Source organism: Triticum urartu, chromosome 6A (assembly GCF_056163025.1).
Source record: "Triticum urartu cultivar PI428250 chromosome 6A, HENAU_Tu73, whole genome shotgun sequence".
Lineage (NCBI taxonomy): Eukaryota > Viridiplantae > Streptophyta > Magnoliopsida > Poales > Poaceae > Triticum > Triticum urartu.
Window position 1 is genome coordinate 268,879,834 of NC_141878.1, and position 19,889 is coordinate 268,899,722.

Sequence of the window (19,889 nt, forward strand, 5' to 3'; positions counted from 1 at the left end):
CAAATGTTTAGGCAAGAAGGGATCCCACAACGGCCAATTTGAAGGGGGACAGCTAGTACAAGCTAACCTGACAAAAGGTGGTCTTCGCCTGCCAGAGGCTCTGGTGGTGACGCCGTCGTAGGCTCTGTGATGACCTCTGTCCTGCCGTCCTACTGGTCTTGGTCTCGTTGCACCAATATGGAAACCTTTGCCTGATGCCTCGGGACTCCTCGCCTGTGCTTGCCAATTTAGCACCGAAGAGGCAACTAGTACTCTGCGTGCACTGGCGGTCGCCTGGCGCCCACGTAGCCTTGGTCATCATGGCTCACGTCACGGAAACCTCACGAGGTGCCCCTCGCCTTGATCTCTCTGCCCCTCACGAGCTAGACTAGTGAGGTTGCCCTTGAGGAGGTCTTGTGCCGTACGCCTCGCGAGGCTTGGCCCCTCGCGAGGGTCTTGAGTGTTTGTTGATGAAGATGGGCCATACCAGGTTGCTGGTGGAGCCACGCCCTGGGCCACAGGCAGGCAAGTATGGGTACCCCCGTTCCCAGGACGCCGATAGTAGCCCCCGGGACCAAGGCACGCTCGTGCTTGGCTTCGCGCCGAAGCCAACCGTCATGTGCGGAGTGTCGCGGGCCCTAACAGCCTGCGGCCTTGATTGATGTGTGGCGATTGACATGACGTGGACGTCTCCGCTTCCCCACGCTGCATCGGCAATTGCCCGACTTGATGAGTCCCTGTTGCATGCAGAAAAAGGTCATCATTACCTTAGATCGTGGAGGCCGGCGGTTGGCCTCCCCTTGGCTACAAATGAGGGGAGGGGCAAATCCCCCATCGCTCATCTCTTCCTCCATTCCGCCCGGTTCTCCTTCTTCCTTCTTGCTCCGCTGCCCGGCAGCGACACTCATGGCGCTGGTGAAGAGGTTCTCGGCCGCCTAGAAGGGGAAAGCTCGCCAGGAGGGGCCTGACTCGCCACCGCCTAAGAGGGGGTGTGGTCACCCCCACAAGCACGTCGTGACCCCTACTGTGGTCCCTTGTGGACATGGGCGAACTTCCCCAGGGTCCAGTTGATAGAGGCGAAGGTGTCCCGATGTTTCGATGAGATAGATATCATTTTCTGTGGGAGTCGACTTTGACGATCCGACTACGAACATGCGAAGACGTTGTGCCTTATCAATCGCTAAACCAACTTCCGAGGGTTATTTACCATACCGGAGCACGATCAACTTGACCACGAGGGTCTATTTCCCGCGAGCAAACGAAGAACAAGCAAGAAACTCTGGATATTGCAAATAAAAGATGAAAGCTTTATTGATCAAGGTGGGGTTCTGTGACGTCTTGGTCTGGTCGTTGGACACAAACGAAGTAGGCGAAGTTGCAGCTATGGCAAACTTTTAATCTAAACAAAACCCAAAGTCTAAACGACGCCCTAAGGGCTGTATATATGGAGGAAGAGGGGGGAATTTCGTGGCCCCTGGAGAAGGGGTCCGAAACCAACCCTAACTCTTGTTTCCCCAGACATACGGACTCTAAAAACAGCCTATACTTAAGTATTTCGAAAATACATGGGCCTGGCCCAATAATAAGGTGACGTAGCACCTAGAATAGCCTCTGGACGAAATTTATGAAGTGGCATCTTGTATATTTCATCCAAGGCTTCATGCACTCCTTATGGTGGCTTCAACGTCCTGAAATCATCACTTGTAACGCCGTTCATGATCCCCTTGCGCATGCCATCATCTGCATGCTTGAACTTGCTCCAAGGTTCATCTTTCTTGTCCAAGCTAGGCCCTTCATTTGTAAGCAAAACAAATGTATCCAATTTAGGCAGCATCATATTCTCATGAACATTAGAATTGTTACCAAGAAACGAAAGTGCCTGATAATTCAATTGGCGTGCGCGAGCTCTAGTAATTGGTCCAGTATGTATAGCAGAAGGGGATGTGGGTGTAACAATGGTATTGATATCCTCATCACCAGTAGCGTTGTTGGCGGCCGTGGCAGCGCCTCTTCGCGGGGCGGGTGCCGCATAGGGCGCGGCAACCCTGTCAATGAAGGGAGGCGCGCCATGGTCGCTCGGCCTCCCCGGTCTTGCTTCCACTAGGCGGAGGTGCTGCTGGAGTTTGTCATGTGGTCGGAGAACCCGGCCGGCACTTGGCTTGAAATTCCGCGCTCCTCCACCAGCGAACTGTCGGCCCCAGGTCCCGGCAGCCTCTGGGTGCAGGCCGATGGCTGCTGCATCAAGGCTTCGTGGGTCGCGGTGGAGATCTCCGTTGTGGGCAACGTAGCCCTGGTCCGCGACTGGCAGACGATCGCCCGCGCACGTGGCCTGGGCAAGCGGTGCACCCTCCACTTCAATTACGATGGCGCATCGACCCTCTTCGTGAGGGTGTTCGGGGAAGATGGTCGCCACGCCGGATGCTGCCATGAAGACGACGACGATGGTGGCGAGGTGCTTGTCCTTGCGATGGCCACGACAAGCACGAGGGTGACCTTGCCCTTGGCGACGGGCATGGTTCTCCCAGCTACGGCAGCTCCTCCTCCGGTGAAAGCTCCAACAACGGCGGCTACAACCAGCCGCCACGCCGTCGGGCTCGCTTCGAGGATGATGGCGGGTCTTCCCGTCATCGCGCCTCAATGAAGTGCGAGGAGGGCTCTGGCTGAGTCCGAGGGGCCGATCCTCGTGAGCAGTCGCATTGTAGGGGGGCGCTTTTGCTTGTCCTCTCCTTCCCTTTCCCCTGCATTGTCAAAAACGAATATTGGGCCCTACGAGGGCATGTAATGAACCATGGTGCTTGTGTTGCTTTTGTGGTGTGTTTATTGCTTCCGGGTTGTGTTGTGAGATCTATGCCTTATACGAGTGTAGAGGGGTAACTTAGCTCGATGCATTTGGGGTAGCTTTGACCTCATGAGGGCGCGCGTCTCTGGGCACCTGGTGGGGCTTCCCCACTGTTGATTCGGGTGACATCACGAAGCTGCAAAAATTCGTTAGGAAATCCCTAACCCTTCTTGCGTGAGGCCTCGGCTATGGGATGGTTATGGCCGAACGCACCGCGTCACGGTACCCGTGGGGCACGGACTAAAAGGGGATGCACTGATCACAAGCTCAGACGAGCATGCCTCGCGGAGACCAGGGGAGTGCGCATGCGCATACCACCTGTGCGAGGGAGAGCGTCGGGCAACTGCCGCCCTCCCTGGCAAAAAACAAAGAATCGGGGGAAGAATCAGAAAGAAGAGGGGGTTCAACCAAACCATCGAGAAACGCCAGAACTCCAAATTTCATTAAAGTAAAAAGGGGCAAACCAACTAGAGAAAGGAAATGAACAGCCGCGTCCGACACGTAGTCTAGTCTTCTCACTAGCGCGGAGCTAAGTGCTGCCACTAGGACGTGGGAGGGAGCCCCCGAGGCCCGAGGGCGGCACTGCGGAGACTCCGGGGCATGTACAGCCCCACTCATTATTACGTGAGAGTGTCACGAGCGGAGACCTTCACAGGCATTGGGCCTTGCTTCATGGTAGAACTTTCGGAGGTGTGGGATGTTCCAGGTGTTCTGGATGGGGATCCCGTCCTGCATCTCCAGGCGCGCGGCGCCAGGACTGGAGACGCGGGCAATCCTAAACGGGCCCTCCCACATGGGTGAGAGCTTATGCAGCCCTTCCCTAGAGAGCACCCGCCTCAGGACGAGATCGCCCACCTCGAGCGTCCTGGAGCGGACGCTGCGACAGTACCGTCGCAGCGCTTGCTGGTTTCTTGCCGCTTGGAATGAGGCTTCACGGCAGCGTTCCTCCCCCAGCACAAGGTCCATCCCCCACACGGCGTCCTGCTGCGTCTTATCAAACGCCAGGACCCGCGCAGAGCGATGCCTAACCTCGTGAGGGAGAACCGCTTCTGCTTCGTAGACGAGGAAGAACGGGGTCTCGCCCGTTGGCTTGGTGGCAGTGGTGCGGATGGACCACAGTATAGACTGGAGCTCGTCCTGCCAGCCCCTGCCGCAGGCTTCGAGCTTCTTCTTGAAGGTCTGGGTCTTGAGGCCCCTCAAGACCTCGGCGTTGGCGCACTGTGCTTGGCCATTGCTCCTAGGGTGTGCCACCGAGGCGTAGCAAATCTACGTTCCAAGGTTAGCACAATAGGTCTTGAAGAAATTGCTAGTGAACTGCGAACCATTGTCGGTGATGATGCGGTTAGAGACCCTGAACCAGCTCACGAGGCCCTTGATGAACTTAACTGCTGATCCGGCCGGGATGGTGCAGACGGCTTCCACCTCTGCCCATTTGGTGAACTTGTCAATGGCGACATAGAGGTAGCGGTAGCCCCGAGGCGCTCGCGGGAACGGACCCAGGATGTCCAGCCCCCAGACCATGAACAGCCACGAGAGCGGGATAGTCTAGAGGCCCAGGGCTGGCTGCTGGATTTTCTTGGCATGGAACTGGTAGGCCTCGCAGGACCTTACTAGCTCGGTCGCGTCGTTGAGTGTCGTGGGCCAGTAGAACCCGCTGCGGAACGCCTTGCCAACCAGGGTATGCGACGATGAGTGATGCCCGCAGTCTCCACCATGTGTGTCAGCCAGCAGCTCATTCCCTTGCTGCCCAGAGATGCATCGCAAGGAAACATCATTTGGTCGTTTTCTGTACAGCTCACCGTCCTGGATGCTGTATGTCGTAGCCTGCCGGGCCACACGCTCCGCATACTCCTCCTTCTCGGGCAGCGTCCCATGCACCAGATATGCCTTGAACTCCTCGGTCCAGCACCCCTCCTAGGGCTCGAGCGCCAGGAGAAGACGTGCCCTTGAGGTCAGACCGCAAGCGGGGGCTCCCGAGGCTGGTGGCTGGGGAGTTCCTCTCGAGATTGTTGGAAACATGAGCAATTTACCAAATGATTTTATTATCAGAAATACTAGATAAAGCATGACTAGTATAGCAGTGATAAAACAAGTCATGTGATTTGATAAAGAGAAGGTAAAGAACATTTTCATATATGAACTGTAACTAAACACATCTAGAGCAGATAGTATAGCAAGTTGCATATATGAAACAGAGTCTAACATATTTAGGGCAAACAGTAGAACAAGGAGCAGAAGCAGGGTCTCTAACAGAAAGAGGAAGAACACGTACGGGACAGCAGCAGGAGAAGCACTGGACTTGGGTCGGTGTCCTCGCCTGTCATGTTGTCGAGGAGGTCGTGGATGTCGGGGAAGAAGTCGTCGTCGGGGAAGTAGTCGTCGGCGACCGGATCGTCCGTGATGAAGCAGCCAGTAGTCGCGCTGAGCGCTCCCCAAAAACCTTATCACACTTCTCCCGTACAGAACTCAAAAGGTGCGGTTTCAGAGGCCTACTGTCCTGACGTGCGGTGCACGCCGCAAGCCGGGATGGGGAAGAACGTAGCAGCAGTGCAGTGCTTGGAACTTTCGTATACCCGTCGTGCGTGGCAAAAATCTAGAAAACGTTTCAACTCCCACGTGACCTTTCGTATACCCTTTCGTATACCACGTGGTCAGGCGGCGTGTCGTGACGAGGCGTGGCGAGGCGGGCGGCGGCGGCGGAGGAGCGCGCGTGGATGTCCCTCTTGTTCTCATGCTCATACATGTGGCGAAATAACCTCCCTTATAAAGAGGTCCAACTCCCTCTAAACTAGCAATGTGGGACTAAACTTTTGTTCCACCTCTTGCCTTGCACGAATGGGCTGTGTGGGCCTCTAGGATTTATTAGGAATTTCTGAAACTGCTATTGGGCTAGGCCCAAAATAGACAAAATTTGTCACATCCCTGCTTTCCTGTTATGCATTAGGGTTGGTTGAACTTGTGCATCATGTTTAAATTTCTTTTAAACTTGAAATGGGGGCTAATCAACCCCAACACCCCCCTGAAAATGCTAAATTCCAACAATTGGAATTTCAATGAACCCAAAATGCCCTTCATAAAAGCCCACCATTTTTGGTTCTGGTTTAAACCTTTGCCAAAAATGGTTCTACAATTTATGGGGCCACTCTGGATTTTTGAACCAAGTCATAAGTATTTGAATTTGGGCATTTTAAATCTTATAAATATTTTAAAGTGCTCAAATAATCTTGGAAGCATTTTTAGGCAGTTGAGAATATTCTCAAATGTGCCTCTGAATATTTCCAGACTTTTTGGAAATGAAATAGTATTTATTCTATTTCAAAACACAATACAGAAAATAAATAAAAGAGAAACAGAAAACAGTGCAGAGCACTTACCTGAGCCCACCTGGCCGGCCCACCTAGCAGCCCAGCCCACCTGCTGTGCCAGCGAGCTGCTTGCTCTCGCCAGCACAGACAGGCAGGTGCACAGACAGGCAGGTGCCCTGTGGGCAAATCCCGCAGCGTGCGGCCGTGTCTGGCCTCGCCGGCGGCTAAACGCCGGTAGGCTTTGACCGCTGACCGGCGAGGTTGACCCCGCTGACACGGGTTGACCTCCCCCTCTCTCTCACTAACATGCGGGCCCCGCCCGACTAATTAGTCTGGTTAGTGCTAATTAACTATGTTAGTTTGGTTAGTAGTCACTGACTAATGGGCCCTGCCCAATTAATTAGGACTAACTAGCTTAGTTAGTGCACAGAGTCACTGACCAGTGGGTCCCACTGGTCAGGTTTAACCAGGACCAGGCATGTTGACTGCTGACGCCAGCATGACGCAGTGCTAACGAAATAAAAGGAATTTTGAAATAAAAACAATTCTGGAAATTCTTTTAATTGCTGAAAACTTCTGAAATTCATAGTAATTCAACCATAACTCAGATGGAAATAATTTATATATGAAAAATCATTAGATAAATGCAAGGAATCCATTTATGCAAGTTTCATGCATGTTAGAACAACTTAACCTTGCTGTTTAGAGCAAACCATGAAAATGGCTTATATTAAATAATATAAGGGGATTGATTTTGATACTAGTGATCAAACCAACTCCTTTCAAATTGCCGGTAGATGCATTAGACCAAAACACTCATCCTTGCCATGTCATGATCATGCATCATAGTGTTGCATATTGCCATGTTGTTTTGATGTGTTTCGTCGTGATCTCCGTGGTAGGTTCTGCTCCCGAGGATATCTCCAAGTATCCAACTGAAGGGCAGTACCCTACTACCACTCCATCAGGCAAGCAGCCCCATTGATCATATCGATACAATCCCATGTTCTCGCCTCTGCTCTCATTTACTGCATTAAGACAATAACGTTTCAAACTACTGTGTGCTATGGTAGTTGAACCCTTATCCTCTGCATGTCCTGTCATTGCCACAGTAACTAGATGAAACCCACTAGCATGTGTAGGAGTTGATTGAGCCATGTATGTGTTTCCTACCTTGCTATGCCTGCTATGCTTAGAGTTGTGTCAGGTCTGGTTCATGTGTGCGATGGGCTAGAGTGAAATGATTATGTCGGTAATGTGAGTGATGTGTTGAACATGATTTGGTAAAGGTATCGATGAGAGGCCATGTAGGAGTACATGGTGGGTTGTTTCATTGAGGCCGTCCCTAAGAACTGAGATCTGTATGTGTGATTTTAAGAATCAGCTACTACCATGCATTGGGATCCTTAATTGACCCTCTCGACTTCTTAATCACCCTAGTACTCTGTCCAGGAGTTGCAAATAGTTTCTGGTGTTTGTAGGTTATGTGTTGGCGGCCGTGCGTAGCGCTGACCCAAGGGGTGGGCTACGATGAGGTAGATACACCGTGGCATGGTGTACCGAGTCACCCGTTTGGTGTCTCGGGAACCCTGTTCACATTGTTCGGGGCCGTATGTAGAAACCTCAGCCGGACTCCTTGCGGATGGAACCTGGATAGGCGATAAACCTGGACTAGAGACTTGAGTGTTTAGGTAGGTCGTGGCCGACACCCTCGTTGGGCTTCCGCTTGAAGGTTGCTGAGTACATGTCGTGTAAACGGCGGTAAGTGAGGAGAGCGTGTATGAAGAAGTACACCCCTGCAGGGTTAACATCATCTATTCGAACAGCCGCGTCTGCGGTAAAGGACTACTTGGTTGCCTATACAGTTCATAGACAAGTTAATGGATACTACTAAAAGACTCAAGATAAGTGTGAGTACCGAGGATGGCCCTCTCGTAGGATGACGAGGGAGGATCCCGGTGGAGTATTGTGTTGGTGATTAGTGGACTTGTGTGCGAAAACTATTTTACTAGTGGTGTCTCGTAGGATAGCTTAGCCAAGAGTCAAAGCTGGCTTGCTGCAATAACTCCACCACCTTCTTGAGAATGAGCATGTATAGTAGGTTCTGTTGTAAGACATGCTGAGTACCTTTGTACTCATGTTTGCTTAATTACTGTTTTCAGACAACAACAACACCACCCCCTCCGATGGGTTTTATGTATACCTAGACGTCGATGAGTGACTTGCCACCCAGATGGTGATCCTGGCCATGGAGGGCCTTATGTAGATAGACAGGCTTCGAGAAGCCTTCTTTCTTTCTAGTATTTGTACTCAGACTATTTGCTTTCGCATGTGCTTGTATGCTTGTATGACTTGAGTGTCGGGTCATGTGACCCCTACCTGTATGAACATGTTATGTATGGATCTCTGGAGCCTTTAAATAAAGTACTTGAGTTGTAGAGTTTTGTTGTTATGCCATGTTGTATTTGCACATATCAAGCATATTGTGTGTATGATTGAAATGCTTGGTATGTGTGGGATCCGACAATCTAGTTGTTTATCCTTGGCAGCCTATCTTATGGGGAAATATAGTCTAGTGCTCCTTGAGCCATAGTAGTCCGCTACAGCCCGGTTCACCGGAGTCCTGCTAGCCCAGCACTACTGCTCAGTACACCTGACTGGCCGGCATGTGTTTCACTTCGTTCCTATGTCTGCCCCTTCGGGGAAATGTCATGCGGTGACTTCCGAAGTCCCGCCTAGCCTGCTACAGCCCGGGTTCCCCGGAGTCCTGTTAGCCCAGTGCTACAGCCCAGATTCACTTGCTGATGACCGACATGCTCGATGTGATTCATGCATGCCTGTCTCCATAGGTCTGTGCCGCTTTGGGTTCATGACTAGCCATGTCGGCCCGGGTTCTCTGTCATATGGATGCTAGCGACACTATCATATACGTGAGCCAAATGGCGCAAACGGTCCCGGGCCTTGGTAAGGCGACACCCGTGGGGATACCGTGCATGAGGCCGCAATGTGATATGAGGTGTTACCGGCTAAATCAATGTGACTTGGAATCGGGGTCCTGACAAAATTCCAGCAATCCCCCACCAGATCCCAGAGGCACACAAAAATTGCCTTTGGTTCCAAAACACTGTTTTATATACCGATACTGCAGTGGAGACTGTTAAGTTGAACTTCCACCTAGAACTCTATGCTACACTAGTAAGCAACTTGGACAGTGGACTGGGCCTTGAACTGCAAGTTTTCTGCGAATCTAGCTTCACATAAAGCCTTGACCGATACGTGGCTACCGTGGGTCTTCCCCGTGGGTGGAGCTTATGCGTCATACTCTATGACCTTTCATGAGTTTACTAGAGAGAACCCTACTCTCATAGATTGCGACGTTTGACAATCAGACTCATATAGGTGTGTTCTTCAAAAGATGTTCTGCAGCATAACATATCTGCTTAAAAGAGCCACTTAGAACACATTAAGATATAAATCAACCTGCCACACAGATTAGAAGAGTATTGCATCTTCATGGAGTGGTATTGCTAATAGTAAGGATACTCTCCTCTCAGTTGACTAACAGCTTGTCTTCCACATCTAATTCACGGGATCTCCGATCACAAAGAATAGGTTACCACTGTGAACAACTCATATTGTGGGTCTCATACCCATCTCCCTCGATACATTATCTATCACATTACGTGATAGACCCTTAGTAAAAGGATCTGCCAGATTCTTAGATGTTTGGATATAATCCAATGCAATAACTCCGGAGTTTCTCATTTTCGTGACAGACTTTAACCTTCTCTGAACGTGTCTTGATGACTTCATGTTATCCTTTGAGCTGCTCACTTTCGTGATCACAGTTTGATTGTCGTAGTTCATAAGGATACCTGGTACAGGTTTCTCAACAACCGGCAAGTCATTCAAGAGCCGGCGAAGCCAATCTGCTTCGACTGTAGCTGTATCTAGTGCTGTGAGTTCTGCTTCAATTGTTGACCTCATTAAGATGGTCTGCTTGCAAGACTTCCAAGAAACAGCGCCACCTCCATGAGTGAATACATATCCGCTCGTGGCCTTTATCTCATCAGCATCTGAGATCCAGTTTGAGTCACTATACAATTCAAGCACCTTTGGGTGCCCGGTGTAGTGAATTCCATAATTTGCAGTGCCTTTCAAATAATGCAAAACTCTCTCTAGAGCTTTCCAATGCACATCTCCTGGTTTTGAAACAAACCGACTCAGTTTGCTAACAGCAAAAGAGATGTCAGGTATTGTAGCAATGGCTAAGTACATAAGCGAGCCAATAATCTGAGAATACTTCAATTGGTCTCTAGCAATTCTTCAATTCTTTCGAAGCAACACACTAGCATCATATGGTGTTGGAGAGGGCTTGCAGTCCCTGTAGCCAAAGCGACTCAAGATCTTTTCCATGTAGTGAGATTGAAGCAATGTAATCCCACCATCATCGTCTCTCAACAACTTGATGTTCAGAATGACATCAGCCACTCCTAAATCCTTCATCTCAAAACAGCGAGATAGGAAACCTTGACCTCGTTAATAACATTCAGATTTGTTTCGAAAATCAGTATGTCATCAACATACAAGCAAAGGATAACTCCCTCACCCCCACCATGGCGATAGTACACACATTTGTCAGTTTTGTTTACAACAAAGCCTGAAGCTGTTAACATTCTTTCAAACTTCTCATGCCACTGTTTGGGTGCTTGCTTGAGTCCATACAAAGACTTCAGCAACTTGCACACTTTTGCTTCCTGACCATCTAGTACAAACCCATCTGGTTGTTCCATATAAATTTCCTCGTCCAACTCTCCATTTAGGAAAGCAGTCTAAACATCCATTTGATAAACGAGAAGACCATGTGAGGCAGCTAGTGAAAGTAGAACTCGAATAGTGGTCAGACGAGCCACATGTGAGCAAGTATCAAAGAAGTCTTCACCTTCCTTTTGGGTATAACCCTTAGCCACGAGCCGAGCCTTGTACTTTTCAATAGTACCATCAGGCCTAAGCTTCTTCTTGAATACCCATTTACATCCTATAGGTTTGCACCCATAAGGATGATCAGTTATCTCCCAAGTTTCATTCGCTAAGATCGAATCCATCTCGCTACGAACCGCTTCCTTCCAGTAGTCAGCATCTTCAGATGCATAAGCCTCTGAAATAGAACTGGGAGTGTCATCTATGAGATACACAAGAAAATCATCACCAAAGGACTTTGCAGTCCTTTGTCTCTTGCTCCTAGTAGGAACTTCATTGTTTTCCTCCACAGGACTTTCAAAGTGTTCGATCGAAATGGCAGGTTTGGTAATTGTAACTGGTTCCTGATTCGATGAACTAGGCCTCTCCTGATTAGATGAGGTAGCCATATCCTTCATGGGGAAGATATCTTCAAAGAAAGTCGCATCATTCGACTCCATGATCGTACCGACATGCATGTCAGGTACCTCAGATTTTACAATCAAGAATCTATAGCCAATGCTATGAAAAGCATATCCCAGGAAAACACAATCCACAGTTTTTGGTCCAAGCTTCCGCTTCTTTGGAATTGGAACATTGGCTTTCGCCAAACAACCCCATGTTTGTAGATAAGAGAGTTTTAACCTTTTCTTCTCCCATTCCTCGAATGGAATTATCTCTTTGTTCTTTGTGGGAACTCGGTTTAGGACATGACATGCAGTCAAAATCGCCTCCCCCCACCATGCCTTGGAGAGACCCGATGTATCTAACAAGGCGTTAACCAAATCTGTTAGAGTACGATTCTTTCTTTCAGCCACCCCATTTGACTGAGGTGAGTAGGGAGGCGTCCTCTCATGGATTATACCATGTTACGCACAAAAAGCTCCAAATTCATTTGAAAAATACTCTCCACCACGGTCAGACCTAAGCCTCTTGATTTTTCGATCAAGTTGGTTTTCCACTTCAGCTTTATAGATCTTGAAAAAGTTCAAAGCCTCATCCTTAGATTTCAGAAGATACACACGGCAGTATCTAGTGGAGTCGTCAATTAACGTCATGAAATATTTCTTTCCACCTTTTGTCAAAACACCATTCATTTCACATAGATCTGAATGTATGAGTTCTAGTGGTGCAAGATTTCTCGTTTCCGCAGTCACATGAGACTTACGAGGTTGCTTAGCTTGCACACGCACTTGACACTTGGATCCCTTGACAGTGGTGAAACTAGGGATTAAGTTCAACTTTGCTAGTGGCGACATGCAACCAAAGTTAACATGACAAAGACGTGAATGCCACACATTTGATTCACTATTGTTTCAAATATGATTGACAACTTTATTGAAAACTTCTGATAAGGACAAACGAAACAGGCCTCCTGACTCATAGCCTTTACCAACAAAGGTTCCATACATGGATATTACAAATTTATTCGACTCAAAGACAAGCTTGTAGCCATCTCTACATAGAAGGGATCCGCTAACAAGATTTTTATTGATGGAGGGTACATAATGCACGTTCTTCAGCCGCACGATCTTCCCCGAAGTAGACTTCAGATCGACTGTGCCAACACCACGAACAGAAGCACTTGAACCGTTACCCATCAGTACATTTGAAGTCCCTGCGGTCTGATAAGACGAAAACATAGAAATATCACCGCATACATGCACATTAGCACCCATGTCAATCAACCAATCAGGAGAATGACATACTGAAAGAATAGTGGGAAATATACCATACCCAGCATCCTTCATATCAGTGTCTCCAATGACAACATTAGCGGTCTTGCCGCCTTTCCCAGGATGATACTTGTCATAGCGATTAGGGCAACTAGGAGCCCAATGATCAGGATCCCCACACACATGACAGACGCCTTTCTTCTTGTCATTCTTCTTCTTGGAGTTCTTGTGCTGGACAGCCTTGTTCTTCCCATCAAACTTTTCTTTACCATCAAACTTTCCCTTGTTCTTGAACTTGTGGGGCTGGAAGTTCTGCTTCTGTACCACATTGGCACTAGATCCTCCCTCAATACCTTGAGCACGTGTGTCCTTTTCTCTCGCCTTTTCTTCCACATCAAGAGTGCCAATGAGATCCGGGACGAAAAACTCCTGCCCCTTATGCTTCAGCAAGGTAGCAAAGTTCCTCTATGAAGGAGGAAGCTTAGTGATGATACCTCTGGCAACAAACTTGTCTGGTAGCATACAATTGAAGTGCTCAAGTTCTCTAGCAAATAACTGTATCTCATGAGCTTGCTCAACCACGGAGCGCTCTTTAGTCATCCTGTAATCATAGAATTGTTCCATGATGTACAACTCAGTGCCAGCATCCGAGACCCCAAACTTGGCCTCGAGTGCATCCCACATATCTTTTCCATTATCAATTGACGCATAAGCATCAACTATGTTCTCACCAAGAACACTCAAGAGAGCAGCCTTAAACAGAGTATCCATTTTCTAAAAGGCTTGCGCCTGTTGAGCATCAAGCTCTCCTTCAGGTTTGCCAAGAGTGGCGTCATAGCAACTCATGGTTTGAAACCACAAGACTGCTCTCACGCGCCACCTCTTATAGTGGATACCCTCAAACATAGGAGGTCTCATGGAAGCAGCAAAAACACTTGGGGTAAATTGCCTATAATAAGGTTTTTGGATTGTTGGAAATATGAGCAATTTACCAAATGATTTTATTATTAGAAATACTAGATAAAGCACGACTAGTATAGCAGTGATAAAACAAGTCATGTGATTTGATAAAAAGAAGGTAAAGAACATTTTTCATATAAGAACTGTAACTAAACACATCTAGAGCAGATAGTATAGCAAGTTGCATATATGAAACATAGTCTAACATATTTAGGGCAAACAGTAGAACAAGGAGCTGAAGCAGGGTCTCCAACAGAAAGAGGAAGAACACGTACGGGACAGTAGCAGCAGAAGCGTTGGACTTAGGGTAGGTGTCCCCGCCTACCATGTCGTCGAGGAGGTCGTGGACGTCGGGGAAGAAGTCGTCGTCGGGGAAGTAGTCATCGGCGACTGGATCGTTTGTGATGAAGCAGCCAGTAGTCACGCTGAGTGCTCCCCAAAAACCTTATTACCCTTCTCACGTACAGGACTCAAAAGGTGCGGTTTCGGTGGCCTACTGTTCCGACGTGCGGTGCACGCCGCAACCGGGATGAGGAAGAACGTAGCAGCAGTGCAGTTCTTGGAACTTTGTGGCGAGAGGAAGAGGAGCTTCTGTTGTGCCTTTGTGGAGAGGAGCGACCTCTCTTATATAGGCACAGGAGAAGGACGCGAAGAGGCTGTGGCGGGAGGTGAAGCAACGAAGGGAGACGAAGCGAACAGGTAGCGGCCGAAGAGGCTCGCCGTTTGAATTCAGTGTCCACTACAGAAAACGTTTCAACTCCCACGTGACCTTTCGTATACCCGTCGTGCGTGGCAAAAATTTAGACATTGGCTCGGCTCATTCCCGCAACCTGCGGCGCGTCGTGACGAGGCGAGGCGTGGCGAGGCGGGCGGCGGAGGAGGAGCGGGCGTGGATGTCCCTCTTGTTCTCATGCTCATACATGTGGGGAAAGAACCTCCCTTATAAAGAGGTCCAACTCCCTCTAAACTAGCAATGTGGGACTAAACTTTTGTTCCACCTCTTGCCTTGCACGAATGGGCTGCGTGGGCCTCTAGGATTTATTAGGAATTTCTGAAACTGCTATTGGGCTAGGCCCAAAATAGACAAAATTCCAGCAGAGATGATGCAGTCTCCGCGGCTGTGGGGGTCGCCGAAGGCTTGAAGAGTCGCTCTTTGAAGACACTAGGTGATGAGGACATCAATACCATTGTTACACCCACAACCCCTGCTGCTATACATACTGGACCAATTACTAGAGCTCGTGCACGCCAATTGAATTATCAGGTACTTTTGTTTCTTGGTAACGATTCTAATGTTCATGAGAATATGATGCTGCCTAAATTGGATACATTTGTTTTGCTTAGAAATGAAGGGCCTAGCTTGGATAAGATAGATGAACCTTGGAGCAAGTTCAAGCATGAGGATGATGGAATGCGCAAGGGGATCATGAACGGAGTTACAAGTGATGATTTCAGGACTTTGAAGCCACCATAAGGAGTGCATGAGGCCTTGGACGAAATATACAAGATGCCACTTCATAAATTTCGTCCAGAGGCTATTTTAGGTGTTGCGTCACCTTATTATTGGGCTAGACCCATGTATTTTCGAAATACTTAAGTATAGGTTGTTTTTAGAGTCCGTATGTGTGGGGAAATAAGAGTTAGGGTTGGTTTCGGACCCCTCCTCCAAGGGCCACGAAATCCCCCCTCTTCCTCCATATATATAGCCCTTAGGTCGTCGTTTAGACTTTGGGTTTTGTTTAGAGTAAAAGTTCGCCATAGCTGCAACTTCGTGTACTTCGTTTGTGTCCAGTGACCAGACCAAGACGTCACAGAACCCCACCTTATTCAATAAAGCTTTCATCCTATATTCGCAATATCCAGATTGCAATATCAGTTTCTTGATTGTTCTTTGTTTGCTCGCAGGAAACAGGCCCTCGTGGTCAGGTTGATCGTGCTCCAGCGTGGTCAATAAACCCTCCGAGTTGGTTTAGCGATTGCTAAGGCGCGACGTCCTCGCACGTTCGTAGTCCGATCGTCAAAGTCGACTTCCTCTAAAACCATAGCCACCATCTCATCGAAAGACGGGACACCTTTGCCTCTATCAAGTGGTATCAGATTTCCAGGTTGCTCGGTGAGATTTTACAGTTTTTTGTAGTTTAGGTCGAGTCTATTCTTCATACCTATAGTCCATGAAAAAGAAAAAAAATTAGGGTTAGGTCATCATATCCGAACCAATCTGAGCCTTTGCATAGTCCTTTTAGAGTTTTGCTTTGTTGAATTTGCGGTTGCATCGTCGTGCTGAGTTGCTGGTCTTAGCGTCTAGTCCCTTAGAGTTTCGAGTTCTGTTCATAGGTTGTCACGCCGCCGCCGCACCATCGTCATCATCATTACCATATACCACCACCCCACCATATACATCACCGCTACCATATACAACCACCAATCCGAGTCCACATATACCATTGCCATATACCACCACTGAGGGAGTCCTGGATTAGGGGGTCTCCGGACAGCCGGACTATATCCTTTGGCCGGACTGTTGGGCTATGAAGATAAAAGATTGAAGACTTCGTCCCGTGTCCGGATAGGACTCTACTTGGTGTGGAAGGCAAGCTAGGTAGTACGGATATGGATATCTTCTCCTTTGTAACCGACCTTGTGTAACCCTAGCACCCTATGGTGTGTATATAAACCGGAGGGTTTTAGTACGTAGGACAACAGACAATCATACCATAGGCTAGCTTCTAGGGTTTAGCCTCTCCGATCTCGTGGTAGATCAACTCTTGTAATACTCATATTGTCAAGAATAAATCAAGCAGGACGTAGGGTTTTACCTCCATCAAGAGGGCCCGAACCTAGGTAAAACATCGTGTCCCCTGCCTCCTGTTACCATCCGCCTTAGACGCACAGTTCGGGACCCCCTACCCGAGATCCGCCGGTTTTGACACCGACATTGGTGCTTTCATTGAGAGTTCCTCTGTGTGATCGCCGTTAGGCTTGATGGCTCCTACGATCATCGATAGCGATGCAGTCTAGGGTGAGACTTTTCTCCCCGGATAGATCTTTGTGCTCAAAGTCTTCACACTGCGGGCCAACTAGCTTGGCCATCTGGAGAAGATCGAAAGTTATGCCCCTGGCCACCAGGTCAGGTTTGGAAGCTTAAACTACACGGCCGATATCCGCAGATACTTGATCTTCGACGGATTCGAGCCCCTGCCTTGTGCGCCACGCGGTCACGATGAGTACGATTTAGCTCTACCATCGGACAGTGTTCAAGAAATCGCACCGGCAGCCGCTCCGACCCTCAATTCGGAGCCAGTTGCGTCATCCATGGACGGGTGGATAGACCCCGCCTCGGAGGCCGGATCCTCTGCGGCGATCGAGCCAAATATCGACCTTGCCCTTCATGAGAGCCGTGTTGCCAAAACTGTCGGATCCTTCTCCGGCCACGGACTCCGAACCGCCTGCGCACGTTCCTGTCGAATCCGATTGGGCGTCGATCATGGAGTTTACCTCCGCGGATATTTTTCAGCACTCGCCCTTTGGTGACATGCTAAACTCATTAAGGTCTCTCTCCTTGTCAGGAGAGTCCTGGCCGAACTACGTCCGGCAGGATTGGCATGCGAATGACAAAGAAATTCGCCGCCCACCCACCACCCACTTAGTAGCCACTGTCAATGACTTAACCGACATGCTTGACTTCAACTCTGAAGACATCGATGGTATGGACGACGATGCGGGAGGTGACGAGGAACCACTGCCCACAGGGCACTAGACAGCCACCTCATCATATGACATATACATGGTGCACACACCCAAAGAAGGCATGGCGACGGGACAACAGAGGATGACCCCTCCAAGAAGCAACCCAAGCGCCGGCGTCAGCGGCGCCGCTCTAAGTCCTGCCAAGGCAAAAGCGGTGATACCGGCACCGAAGATAATAGCACTCCGGACAGTGTCAAAGGCAACAACAATCCCCTCCAGCAAGATTTGGAGCAGGAGGATGGAGAAGCCAGCCCTCCTGAGAGAGCGGCAGATGGAGAGGCGGAGGATCATAATTACATGCCTCCCTCCGAAGACGAGGCAAGCCTCGACGATGACGAATTCGTCGTGCCAGAGGATCCCATCGAACAAGAGCGCTTCAAGCGCCGACTTATAGCCACGGCAAATAGCCTTAGGAAAAAGCAGCAATAGCTTCAAGCTGATCAAGATTTGCTAGCTGACAGATGGACCGCAGTCCTTGCGGCCGAGGAATACAAACTCGAACGCCCCTCCAAGAGTTACCCAAAATACAGGTTGCTACCCTGACTAGAGGAGGAAGCACCAAAACCTACATCTCCAGCGTATGACGCGGCTGATCGGCCACCTCATGGCCGCGACAGAGAGACATTCCAGCCAAAAGCTCAGCCCGCACCCTGACGCCATTCAAATAAAAAGGCATGGGGAAATACGCCAGACCTGCGAGACGTATTGGAGGACAAAGCAAAACATGCAAGATCGATCTACGGATCACGAGGGCGCGCCACTATGCGAGACGATAATCGTCACGCCGGATACAGTAAAATAAAGTCCGGCCGGGCCGAACACAGCGGGCAAGACTCATTCGAGCTGTGTCGCGATATAGCCCAGTACAGAGGCGCCGCACACCCCTTATGCTTCACAGATGAAGTAATGGATCGTCAAATCCCAAAGGGTTTCAAACTCGTAAATATAGAATCATACGACGGCACAACAGATCCTGCGGTATTGATCGAGGATTTCCTCCTGCACATCCACATGGCCCGCGGTGATGACCTACACGCCATCAAATACCTCCCACTCAAACTCAAAGGACCAGCTCGGCATTGGCTCAACAGCTTGCCAGCAGAGTCCATTGGCTGTTGGGAAGATCTGGAAGCCGCATTTCTCGACAACTTTCAGGGCACTTATGTGCGACCACCAGATGCCGATGACTTAAGACACATAATTCAGCAGCCAGAGGAATCGACCAGGCAATTCTGGACACGGTTCCTAACAAAGAAAAATCAAATCGTCGACTGTCCGAATGCAGAGGCCCTAGCAGCTTTTAAGCACAACATCCGTGATGAGTGGCTTCCCCGGCACCTTGGCCAGGAAAAGCCGAAATCTATGACAGCCCTCACGACACTCATGACCCGCTTTTGTGCAGGAGAGGACAGCTGGTTAGCTCGCAGCAATAACATATCAAAGAACCATGGTACTTCGGATACCAAGGACGGCAACGGCAGGTCACGTCGCAACGAACATAAGCGCCGCATTAACAACGACAATACCGAGGATACGACAATCAATGCCGGATTCAAAGGCTCTAAACCCGGTCAGCGGAAAAAGCCATTCAAAAAAAGCACTCTGGGCCCGTCTAGTTTGGACCATATACTCGATCGCTCGTGTCAAATACACGGCACCCCCGACAAGCCAGCCAACCACACCAACAGGGATTGTTGGGTGTTCAAGTAGGCCGGCAAGTTAAATGCCGAAAACAAAGATAAGGGGTCACATAGCGATGACGAGGAGGAGCCCCGGCAGCCGAACATTGGAGGACAGAAGAGGTTCCCCCCACAAGTGCGGACGATGAACATGATATACGCAACCCACATCCCCACGAGGGAGTGGAAGCGTGCGCTCAGGGACGTATATGCGTTGGAGCCAGTCGCCCCAAAGTTCAACCCATGGTCCTCCTGTCCGATCACCTTCGATCGCAGGGACCACCCCACTAGTATCCGTCATGGCGGATTCGCCGCACTGGTCCTAGACCCAATCATTGACGGATTTCACCTCACTCGAGTCCTTATGGATGGCGGCAGGAGCCTGAACCTGCTCTATCAGGACACAATGCGCAAAATGGGTATTGACCCCTCAAGGATCAAACCCACAAAAACGACCTTTAAAGGCGTCATACCAAGTGTAGAGGCCCATTGCACAGGCTCAGTCACACTAGAAGTGGTCTTCGGATCCCCGGATAACTTCCGAAGCGAAGAGTTAATCTTCGACATAGTCTCGTTCCGCAGTGGCTACCATGCACTGCTCGGGCGAACCGCATTTGCGAGATTCAATGCGGTACCGCATTATGCATATCTCAAGCTCAAGATGCCAGTACCTCAGGGGGTCATAACAGTCAATGGAAACACAGAGTGCTCTCTCCGCACGGAGGAGCACACTGCGGCCCTCGCA

At 49.5% G+C, this 19,889-nt stretch overlaps 1 protein-coding gene across 1 annotated transcript in view; it reads right to left on the bottom strand.

Annotated features, from left to right (window-relative positions):
- Positions 1-4,363: 4,363 nt before the first annotated feature.
- The window catches only part of LOC147964972 (uncharacterized), a 30,582-nt gene continuing 15,056 nt past the window's right edge, over positions 4,364-19,889 (bottom strand). The window contains exon 2 of the mRNA XM_087530228.1: positions 4,364-4,732. Within this exon, the coding sequence (XP_087386354.1) occupies positions 4,364-4,732 (369 nt within the window). The remainder of the gene's footprint in view (positions 4,733-19,889) is intronic.